Below are 12,139 nucleotides of genomic sequence, written 5' to 3'. Positions count from 1 at the left end.
TAACTCAATAAAAGTATGTTATATTTAAACATTAAAAAAAAGTTAAACAGTTTTTAAAAGTTGATAATTTTTTTCCATTTATACTGGTATTATAACCTATTACAGCATATTTAGCTTTGCATGTCCCTAAATGACTTGTAGCATATTTGGAAAATAGGAAAAGAAAATTTACCAGCCTAGTACAATCACTGTTTGCATTTTAGTGAATTTATTTTCAGCCCTTTTTTTCTTATCTATCTTTAAAAAAAACACATAGTTGTAATTCTATAAGGAATGTTTTTAAATTAGAAGAGTTGTGTGAGGTTCTTATGTATCCATGTCATTCTGGCTTAACACAGATGCTAAAAAATGAATGTTCACTCACTTTTGGGTTAAGAAGTGATCTTCAGTCCCAACGCTAATGGAGAAAATGGCCACATGGTGTGATTGTTAATACATGTATTCTTTGATAGACAGCATAACTGAAAATAACAGATAATGTGACTTCTCTAGATCTAAAAGTTGAAAAGTAATTTAGTTCTGTCCTGGACACAGTTCTTTCTTTCTATAAACATGTGTTAACTACTTATTTTCCTTTCCTAAAAGTATTTAAAAATGTTTTCGGGGCGCCTGGGTGGCTTGGTCGGTTAAGCGTCCGACTTCAGCTCAGGTCATGATCTCACAGTCCGTGAGTTCGAGCCCCGCATCGGGCTCTGTGCTGACAGCTCAGAGCCTGGAGCCTGCTTCTGATTCTGTGTCTCCCTCTCTCTCTGACCCTCCCCCGCTCATGCTCTGTCTCTCTCTGTCTCAAAAATAAATAAACGTTAAAAAAAAATTAAAAAAAAAAAAATGTTGTTTTGTTTCTAAATTATTTTTAGCCATATAACTATTAATAATATTTTAAAAGTTATTTTATTTATTTTTTAAAATTTATTTATTTTTGAGAGAGAGAGTGCATGCACACAAGCAGGGGAGGGGCAGAGAGAGAGGGAGACACAGAACCTGATGTGGGGCTTGAACCCATGAACCATGAGATCATGACCAGAACTGAAGTCAGACGCTTAACCGACTGAGCCACCAAGGTACCCCTAAAGTTATTTTAAAGGGTCCTCAAGACTTTAGGATTTTAGATAGTCCTCCAGATGTTTTTAGTTAGGTCAAGCTTTGCTTTGCAGGTTAGAAAAAGAGAATGGCTTTAGAAACCTTGGCTCCTCTGAAACTTTTGTCAGAACAGGAATAAGGGGAGTATTGGAGAGCCCTTTGGTCTGTGGGGTCAAAGGCTTATATAAATTAATTTTCAAAATATAACTTGTTTTCTTGTGATTGCTTGTTCCCTCCTCCCTGTATTCTAGGTAGCCTGACATAATAGACATAAACATTATAATATAATAAAAGGAACTTTATTTAAAACTGGTGAATTTTTATTTCAAGTATTTTTAAGAACTAATTATTATAGACTATCTTAGTTTATCCTCTCTGTAATTTCTTAATGTTTATAGTGTGCTTTCTTATTACTTGGGAAATAAATTATAGTTTTTACAGACCAATGGATTATACATTGTTGATTGTATAATTATGCATTGTAACGCCCTTTTTGTATCTTCTCTTTTCAAAGGTTTGCTTATTCTCCATTTGGCATATGCTACTGGAATAATATTCACCATGGTTTTGGATGACCTTCCAAACTTAGAAGACATCTATACTTCCTTGTGTTCATCATCAGTGGAAGACTCAGAGATGGATTTTGATTCTGGACTAGAAGATGATGACACAAAAAGTGATAATATTTTGGAGGATTCCACAATATTTGTGGCCTTCAAAGGAAATATAGGTGATAAAGACTTCAAATGGAAATTGGACACAATATTGGAGAATGTGCCCAATTTGTTACACATGGGTAATTTATTATTTAATTATTTTTAAAATTTAGTTTAATTATTTTTTTCTTTTTCTTTTTTTTTTTTTGGGAGAGAGTGAGCACATGCCAGTGGGGGAGGGGCGGAAAGAGAAAGAGAGAGAGAGAGAATATGTTAAGCAGGCTTAGTGTGGGGCTCAATCTCAAAACTGTGAGGTCATGGCCTGGGCCAAAATCAAGAGTCGGATGCTTAATCTACTGAACCACCCTGGTGCCCCTCTTCTTGTTACTTTTTTAAAAAAATGTTTGCTCTTCTGTGATTGTCTTGAGTTTTACGAAGTAAAACTTTGCCATACTGGATTGAAAGGCTGATTTTAAGTGCAGAATTGGAATTTTAGAATTTTTTTTTTTTATGGAGGTATAGTGGACATAAAACATTACATTAGTTTCAGGTGTATAACTTACCATTCCATATTTGTATATATTGTGAAATGATCACCCAACACAATCTAGTTAACATCTGTCACCATACATAGTGACAGTTTTGTTGTGATGAGAACTTTTTTTTTAATGTTTTTATTTTTGAAAGAGCGCAAACAGGGGAAGGGCAGAGAGAGAGGGGGACAGAGGATCTGAAGCAGACTCTGCACTGACAGCAGAGAGCCCAGCGAGGGTCTTGAACTCGCGAACCATGAGTTTATGACCTGAGCTAAAGTCAGACACCTAACCGACTGAGCCACCCAGATGCCCCTGCAATGAGAACTTTTAAGATATACTCTCTTAGCAACTTGCAAATATGCCATAGAGTATTACTAACTATGGTTACTTGCTGTATGTTATATCCCTGTGACAATAACTGGAACTTTGTATCTTTTGACCCCCTTTACCCATTTCACCTCCACCCCCACTCCCTGTCCTGTCCCCTGTCAGCTACCAGTCTGTTCCCTGTATCTATGAGCTTGGTGTTTTTGGTTTTGTTTTGTCTTGTTTTTTAAGATTCCACATGTCTGTGAGATCATACAGTATTTGTCTTCCTCTGGCTACTTAATTCACTTTAGCATAATGCCCTCAAGGTCCATCCATGTTTCTTATAAATGGCAATATTCTTTTTTATGGCTGAATAACGCTCCATTATATGTATGTATATATGTATGTATATACACACACACACACATATATGTATATATATGTATATATTTGTATACATATGTATACATATGTATATATATGTATATACACATATACGTGTGTATACATATATATGTATGTATATATGTACATACATATATACATATGTATACATACATATGTATGTATATACGTATACATGTATATATACGTATACATATACATGTATACATGTATACATATATACATGTATATATGTAAATTATACATATATAATTTTTGAGGAACCTCTATATGTTTTCCACAGTGGCTGCATCAGTTTATATTCTCACTAACAATGCATAAGTGTTCCTCTTTCTCTACGTCCTTGCCAACACTTGTTATTTTTTGTTTTGTTAATAATAGCCATTGTAAAATTTTTTAAATATTTATTTATTTTTGAGAGAGAGAGAGACACACACACAGAATGGAAACAGGGGAGGGCAGAGAGAGAGGGAGACACAGAATCTGAAGCAGGCTCCAAGCTGTCAGCACAGAGTCCAATGCAGGGTCAAACTCATCAACTGTGAGATTGTGACCTGAGCTGAAGTTGGATGCTTAACCAACTGAGCTACCCAGGTACCCCAGTAATAGCCATTCTAACAGGTGTGAGGTGATATCTCATTGTGGTTTTGATTTGCATTCCCCTAATGATTAGTGACATTGAGCACCTTTTATGTACCTGTTGGCCATCTGTATGTCTTCTTTGGAAAAAAGTCTGTTTAGATCTTCTGCCCATTTTTTTTTTCTTAATTTTTTTTTTTTTTTAACGTTTATTTATTTTTTGAGACAGAGAGAGACAGAGCATGAACGGGGGAGGGTCAGAGAGAGAGGGAGACACAGAATCTGAAACAGGTTCCAGGCTCTGAGCAGTCAGCACAGAGCCCGACGCGGGGCTCGAACTCACATACCGCGAGATCGTGACCTGAGCCGAAGTCGGACACTTAACCGACTGAGCCACCCAGGCGCCCCTTCTGCCCATTTTTTAGTTGAGATTGTTTGGAATTTTATAATCAAGTTGTATGAGTTCTTTAGATATTCCTTATCAGATACATGATTTGCAAATATTTTATCACATTCAATATGTTGCCTTTTCATTTTGTTGATGGTTTCCTTTGCTGTGCAGAAGGTTTTTAGTTTGATATAGTTCCGCTTGTTTGTTTTTGTTGCCTTTGCTTTTTGTGTCACATTGAAAAAAATCATTGCCAAGACCAATGTTAAGGAGCTTACCACCTGTTTTCTTCTAGGAGTTTTATAGTTTCAGGTCTTACATTAAGTCTTTAATCCATTTTGAGTTAACTTTTGTGTATGGTGTAAGATAGTAATCCAGTTTCATTCCTTTGCATATGGCTGTCTGGTTTTCCCAGCATCATTTGTTGAAGAGACTGTCCTTTCCCCACTGTGTTTTCTTGGCTCCTCTGTTGTAAATTAATTGACCATATATGTGTGGGTTTATTTCTGGGCTCTCTGTTCTGTTCCATTGATCTATGTGTTTTTATGCCAATACCGTACTGTTATGATTACTATAGCTCTGATTTTTTTTTTTTTAATGTTTATTTTTGAGAGAGACAAAGACCATGCGAGTGGGTTAGGGGCAGAGAGAGAGGGAGACACAGAATCTGAAACAGGCTCCAGGCTCTGAGCTGTCCGCACAGAGCCCAATGTGGGGCTTGAACCCACGAACCATGAGATTATGACCTGAGCCAAAGTCGGATGCTTAACCGACTGAGCCATCCTGGTGCCCCTTAAATGTTTATTTGTGAAAGAAAGAGTATGTGCACGTGAGTAGGGGAGGGGTAGAGAAAGAGGGAGAGAGAGAATCCCAAGCTGACAGCAGAGAGACCCACTGTGGGGCTTGAACTCACAAACCATGAGATGATGACCTGAGCCAAAATCAAGAGTCAGATGCTTTAACCCACTGAGCCCCCCACGTGCCCCTAGAATTTTTTCTTTTAATAGAAATGCTGTTGTGTTTCTTTTAAGTACATGGAGAAACTGAACATAATAAGGTATTGTTTAACATAGTAATCCTTAAATTATCTGCTCTAGTAGGTAGGAGTAATTCTCAAGACCCAATTTTATTTCTTGTTTTTAACTCTCTGGTCTTTAGTTTCCTTACCTGCAAAATGAAGAGGTTAGACTGGATCTTAAAGGCCCCCAAAAGCTTAGAAAAATCTTACTTCATGGTTCTACTTAAAATGTACTTGAAATTTGCCTTCCTGAATTTTATTTATTTATTATTTTTTAATGTTCACTTTTGAGAGAGAGACAGAAGGCAAGATGGGGAGGGGCAGAGAGAGGGAGACAGAGAATCTGAAGCCGGCTCCAGACTCTGAGCTGTCAACACAGAGCCCCAAATGCAGGGCTCGAACCCATAAACCGGGAGATCATGACCTGAGCTGAAGTCAGATGCTTAACCGACTGAGCCACCCAGGTGCCCCTTGTCTTCCTAAATTTTAGATCAGGCTGCCAACTGGCAACCTGTTGGATCCAGCCTGCAACCATGTGTTATGGCTCTACTTTAGTTTTGTTTGTTTTGATGTTTGAATTTCATCGCCAATGCTTTAAAAATTGAAATATTTTGCATACAAATCCAGATTTTGGATTTAACTCTAAAAATGGAAAGATTTGATAACATTGAACTCTCTCCTTGTCCCAGGCACTGCTGAGGAGCAGCTGCTATTGAGGGCAGGCCCTCATCTTAGATAGTTCCCATCTGGCCTCTTCATACACTTGGATTACCTGTCTAGGTCTTGTAGGCATTTGTGTTTTTGAAACTTGGTTAGAGGTTCTACATCATTTTTGGTTAGCACAGTTATCTAATCTCATCAGACATAGTACAAAGCCTAGATCTTACTAATTTTTTTAGGCTTGGTGTTTTTTTTTTGTTTTTGTTTTTGTTTTTTTTGAGATTTGATGTCATTTTCTCAAGGGCTTTTTTTTTTTTATACCATGTAAAGAATACTATTAGAGAATTTTATATGTTAAACTTGCAGTTATTAACATCATTGTCACTCTAGTCTTATTCACAATATATTATAAGAGCCTTTCCAGATTAGAGCAGCATACATGAAATTAAATTTTTATAGTCCTAATATATCATATTACACAGAGATAAGAGTGTCAATGAGCACGAAAGTGTTTATTGCTCTTATAATTACCCCCATTTTTTCTTGTTTGAGATTGCTGAATCAGGGGTGCCTGGCTGGCTCAGTTGGTAGAGCATGCAACTTTTTTTTTTTAATTTTTTAAAATGTTTATTTATTTTTGAGAGAGACAGACAGAGCACAAGCAGGGGAGGGGTGGAGAGAGAGGGAGACACAGAATCTGAAGCAGCTCTAGGCTCTGAGCGGTCAGCACAGAGCCCCATGTGGGGCTCAAACTCAAACTGTAGATCATGACCTTAGCCAAAGTCGGACACTTAACTGAGCCATTCAGATGCCCTTAGAGCATGCAACTCTTAATCTCCAAGTCATAAGTTAATCCCCTACTTTGGGTGTAGAACTTACATTAAAAAATTAAAATAAAAAAATAAAATATGGATGGGTAGCTGAATCAGTTTGTTTATGGCTTTCAAATAAATTGCCAAACCCAGATTTATGGTGTTACCAGATTGTATTCTTGGTCCACAAGTATTTTAAGTCAAATGTCAAGTATGATGGAAGTTAAAAAAACTTTTTATAAATATAACCATGTTATAAACAGGATTTTTCTACACCCATATCATAAATAGATAATACCATAAGCAATTTTGATGTATGTCTAGACTTCGAATGAGATTCTGGTACTCTTTAGATTGGGCATATATACTCTGGAACTAGGATCCCTCGCTTCCTACCTTTTGCTTTTTGGAGGCATAAGTGTCATGGAAAAGAAATTGACCTGAGAATCAGAGCTGGGTGTTAGTCCCATCTCTGGTGCTGCTAGGTGACCCCAGGATTCTAGGCAGATCACTTATCCTTTCTTGGCCTCAGCTTCCTCACATGTAAAATAGACTTGGACTAAATATTGCCTAATCTTTTCTTAAGTTCTATAATTGTATTATCTTACTGTGGTTAGCAAGTGGTCTTTTATATCCACATTAGAACAAGTGAACTCCATGTCTGGATAAATTAACTTTCAATGTGTAGTGGTTTGGAGGTGGAAGGGGCTTTAGGCAACATGTAGGCACTTCAGATATATCTGATTTTGACAACACATATGCCCATATGACCCATTTTCTTGATACTGGAACGCATAAATACAGGATACCAAAGACTTAATTTAGCCAAGTTCATAACAAAAGGGAAAATTATTTTGCCTGGGGTTATTGAGAAAAAAAATTTTTTATGAGTTAACTGGGCCTGGGATTTGTTTTTCATCTGTAAAACACAATTACAAACAACATTTAACCTCCTCAGTTAAACTTTTGTACCTTCTTTTAAAAACATGTCCTGAAGTTTGCATTGACTTTTCAGACTTGCTGAAATGCAGGGTTTTCATATCCTAACTGAAGCTTTGTTGTCAAATTATATTGTTGTTCCCTTCAGTGCAGTATGCTTCAGTGAAAATTATACTCTTATTTAAAGCAGGAAAAAATTGGGGCGCCTGGGTGGCTCAGTTGGTTAATATCCAACTTTGGCTCAGGTCGTGATCTCATGGTTTGTGAGGTCGAGCCCTGTGTCGGGCTCTGTGCTGACAGCTCGGAGCCTGGAGCCAGCTTCAGATTCTGTGTCTCCCTCTCTCTCTGCCCCTCCCCTGCTTATGCTCTGTCTCTCTCTCTCATTAATAAATAAATGTTAAAAAAAAAATTAAATTTTTTTAAAGCAGGAAAAATTTTAAAATCAAAGACAAAAAAAGCCTCCTTCTTAAATTGAAGGATTTATGGGACACTGGAAGAAATATCTTCTTCCTGTCTTTGTGAATATCTTGTACAGAGATACTCATTATTTGTTTGTTTGTTTATTTATTTATTTTTAAGTAGGCTCCATGCCTAGTGTGGAGCCCAACATGGGGCTCAAACTCACAACCCGGAGATCATGACCTGAGCTGAGATCAGTTGGAAGCCTAACCAACTGAGCCACTCAGGTGCCCCAATACGAGTTAATATTTAAATAGGACTATGAACTGGCATAGCATAGTCTGCATACTGTATTTTTGTATTTATAGAATTTCAATGAAATTTGAGACTTAAATATTCTCATGATGCCAGTTCACATGTATTGAATGGAATCCAGAAATAGACCTTAGTCTATTCGTTTAAACTTGTCTCTCTCTTTCTCTCTCTTATAATCCTTACTCCATCTTACTGCTTTCCATGTATTTACTGCATGTGTGTATATCAGGGCCTATGCTAGGTTTTTGGCATATATTTTCTCATTTAGTACTCACATTCTCATGAAATAGTTTTTTCATGGTTTTAAAGAAGAGAAAGGTAAGTTTCAGAAAGGTTGAATAATTTGTTCATGGCCACTCAGGTGCTAAGTGCTAAAACTGGAATTAGATTTGAAGTCTGTCTAATGCCAAAGACTAAGTTCTCACAGCTACTCCAAGGCAATGCTCTGCCTTGTTCTTTTGCTTTTGGTTAGTTTTGTTTGTTCCATGTCTTCTGGCGGTTAAAAGATTACTAATATTATTCACTTTCTTTCATGACCAAGAATCCAGCAAGCTAAAGGTACAGAAGGTGGAGCCCTGGAACAGCGTGCGTGTGACATTCAACATCCCCCGGGAAGCAGCGGAGCGGCTACGGATCCTGGCTCAGAGCAACAACCAGCAGCTTCGGGATCTGGGGATTCTCTCCGTTCAGATTGAAGGTGCCTATCTGGACCCAGATCATAACAACAGTAGAATGTAGCATGATTTTCTTTGCTGCTTTGTCTGTTCCCCTCCTGTTTCAGAATGCCAAGTAACTCATGTAACCTGTACTTCCCATTGCCACACCTTAGGGTAAGGAGGGATTGAGGCTCTGTCTGGGTGATGCTTCCACATCCATAGCTTCAGACTCCATTCCCTTGGCTCATTTTGTCTGTCTGTCAGATTTGGATTTTATTGGCACCCTGACCAGGAACTGATTTGTCTTTTTTTTTTTTTTTTAAGTTTATTTATTTATTTGAAGAGAGAGAGCATCAGCAGTGGAGAGGCAGAGAGAGAGAGGGAGAGGGAGAGAGAGAGAGAGAGAGAGAGAGAGAGAGAGAGAGAGAGAGAATGAGAGAATCCCAAGCAGTCTCTGCACTGTTAGCGTGGAGCCCAGCACGGGGCTTGAACTCACAAAGTGTGAGATCATGACCTGAGCTGAAATCAAAGAGTCAGGTGTTTAACCAACTGAGCCACGAAGGTGCCCTTTAACTTATCTGTTGTTTAAGGAATATCTAATTTCATTTGCTTCTGTCTACCAAATAAGCTTTAGTATTTATTTCTTTAGTCATCTAACAGAGATTAGGAGGCCCTAAATGGTCCTTTTTGTAGCAGTATTCATTTTTCAAATATTTTGCCAGAATGGTCTTTTCAAAATGAAAATATGCTACACACACATACACACACACACGCACACACACACACACACAAACACACACACACAGTATCCAGCCTAAAACCCCTGCTTTGGCTTGCTGTTATTCACAGAATAAAGACCAAACTTCTTACTCTAACCTCATGGAACTTGTGTGGTCTGGCCTCTACTCTACCTTTCTCATCCAATCTTAACTCATCCAACCCTCCTCCTTGCTGTCTATTCCAGCCTCTCCAGCTTTCTTCTGGTTCCTTGAATATGCATTTCTTCCTCCTGCCATGGGCCCTTTGCATTTATGTATTCTCTATATGGAATATTGTCCCTTACCAATTCCCCCTTCCTTAGTTAACACCTACTCAGCCTTCACGTATTAGCTTAAATCTTCTTGAGGATATATTTTCTGAACTCCTTGACTAATTCAGAGTCCTTTGTTATATGCTGTCACAAAAGTCTGGTTTTTGTCCTTAGATCATTTATGTCACACTTTCATCAGAGCAATTGTTTCATTATTGTTTTATTCTCTCCTAGATTGCAAGCTCCAGTAGGGCAGAGACCATGTCTGGTTTTGCTCACTGTTGTAGTTCTGTTTTCCTGGAACATGTTAGTTTCCTGAGTAAACATATGTTGAATGAAGGCAAGGGAAGCACACACATAATAGCATCACTTTGCTTTAGCACTTGGAATACAGTGATAAGTATAATATGGTCCTTGCTGTTATAAGCTCAAAAGAATTTCCTGATCTTGGTGAGGGAGACAAACCTGTGAGAGAGAAGTACCAGGAAGGGGGAAGCACAGAGGAGGTTCTATCTTTGGAGGCCCCGTGAACTAGAACCTTTCTTCCCCTCCTGTATTGATGCAGACATAGTGGCAACCAGTGATTTCAGCCTTTCCTTCTGGTGGGCCAAACCTTCCTAACTCCGTGTTTGCTTAGAGCCTAAATGCGCCACAAAACCTTGGCAGCCAAAAAGGTTAATACTTCATGTGCAGGAGTGAGACACATTTTGTGCAGTGTAGGATTGTACGTTGCTGTGCCCCAAAGGGGGCAATAGCAGCAAACAAATGAAGATTTAGAGAGGATTATAGGTAGAGAAATGGGGTAAATCCCATCATTTGATAAAAAAGGGAATAGAGGTTTAAACAACAACCAGCCTATTATGAAAAATGGTCGATTGTCTAAAAGGATCCAGAGAAATAACATTAATTCACAGCAATCTATAGGATATAGGATGAACTTTTGGGAAGAGTGGAAGTAAAACAGCTGTTGGCTACATAGCACTATGTAGGCCGTTTATATTTTATGAAAACACATAAGTGGTTTCTTAAACTCTAAACGTTTTATAGTCTGTTACCTATTTATGTGAGTTAAAAGGGCTTTGAAAACTTACATGGTAGTGTTTTCCACTGGAGAAAGAAAACACCAGTTACTTCTTTTAATCAGACCTACTTCCCTTAAGTTCTTTTAAAAAGATAAGGTGCTAGCTCCCTTTTATAGCCATAAATTAAAGCATAAGAACCATCAAGAAAGTAAAGTAGATAACATGTATTTCAAGAAATTGTGAAATTCACGTATGGTAGTGATTATCACATTACAGAAAAGGGTCCTTTAACTTTTAGGGTATGCATATGTGTCCCAGGTGACCTCCTTTTCTCTCTCTGTGCTCCCTCAGAATTCGGGCAGGAGTGAAAGTGGTGGCAGCAGCTTTGCTTTTGTGAAACTGGTAATAAACTGATGCCTTTGTAAGTTGTAAGAGGTGTCTGCTGCAAGGGTGTAAGGTCAGGTTGCACAGCCTGTTCTCCATAGAAGAACACTCCCTGTACCCTTCCTTTTTTTGAGTTTTGGCCAGGGAGTTGGGAAGACATCTTTTTTGAGTATATTTTGTGTCCCCTCTATTAATTCATGGTGATTTAAAGCAGAAGTCTGCAAACTTTTTCTGTAAAGGGCCAGAGAATAAATTCTTTTGACTTTGTGGGCCCTAAGATCTCTGTCACAACGATTTCAGTCTACTTGCAGTGCAAAACAGCCATAAGCAATATGTAAGTGAATAAACATGGATGTGTTCCAGTTACATGTTATTTAAGTATATAGGCAGCAGACTAGATTGGGCCCATAGGCTGTGGTTTGCCGACCCCTAATCAGTGAGTTTGGGAGCCTGTAGTGTTCTTTATGTGTGTTTCTTTGGCACCAGTTAGCTTATATGCAGTTGGCAAATAGGAGAATGATAGCACTATAATGTGAGAATTGTGTGTATTCATATAAAAAAGGCAAGGGAAGCTGAAATAGAATAGAAGGATGATTATAAGAAAAAAAAAAACTCAGCTACTGCATAGGTGGGAGTACTTTCAGCTCTGTTTTAAGGTAATTAAGGATGAGAATTTAGATACCTTCCCCAGAAGTGCACCCCAAGTGCACTTGCATGGCTCTTGCTTGTGACAAGTTCACTTCCTCCTGTGTCTGCTTTAATGGCAGCCCCAATGGCTCAGAGCTTTACTGAATCTGCATTATCATAGCATCTTTAACCGGGCATTTCCACTGTAAATGTTCTTGGATATATTGCCTCCACCAGTTAATGTTTTCATTAGAACTCTGATTACAAAGCCACATACATTTTGAGTAAGTCCTAACAACATTGTTTTTCCCATAAAACCTATTA

The 12,139-nt window shown here is 38.1% G+C and overlaps 1 protein-coding gene across 7 annotated transcripts in view; it reads left to right on the top strand.

The window, feature by feature from the left end:
• NCOA6 (nuclear receptor coactivator 6) overlaps positions 1-12,139 on the top strand; it is a 108,911-nt gene that overhangs the window by 50,314 nt on the left and 46,458 nt on the right. For all 7 annotated transcript variants that reach the window (XM_058685366.1, XM_058685360.1, XM_058685364.1 and 4 more), the window contains 2 exons: positions 1,595-1,876; positions 8,638-8,793. In XM_058685366.1, the coding sequence (XP_058541349.1) occupies positions 1,642-1,876; positions 8,638-8,793 (391 nt within the window). In that variant the 5' untranslated portion in view covers positions 1,595-1,641. The remainder of the gene's footprint in view (positions 1-1,594; positions 1,877-8,637; positions 8,794-12,139) is intronic.

Source organism: Neofelis nebulosa, chromosome 9 (assembly GCF_028018385.1).
Source record: "Neofelis nebulosa isolate mNeoNeb1 chromosome 9, mNeoNeb1.pri, whole genome shotgun sequence".
Lineage (NCBI taxonomy): Eukaryota > Metazoa > Chordata > Mammalia > Carnivora > Felidae > Neofelis > Neofelis nebulosa.
This window is presented reverse-complemented; position numbering and strand designations above follow the sequence as displayed.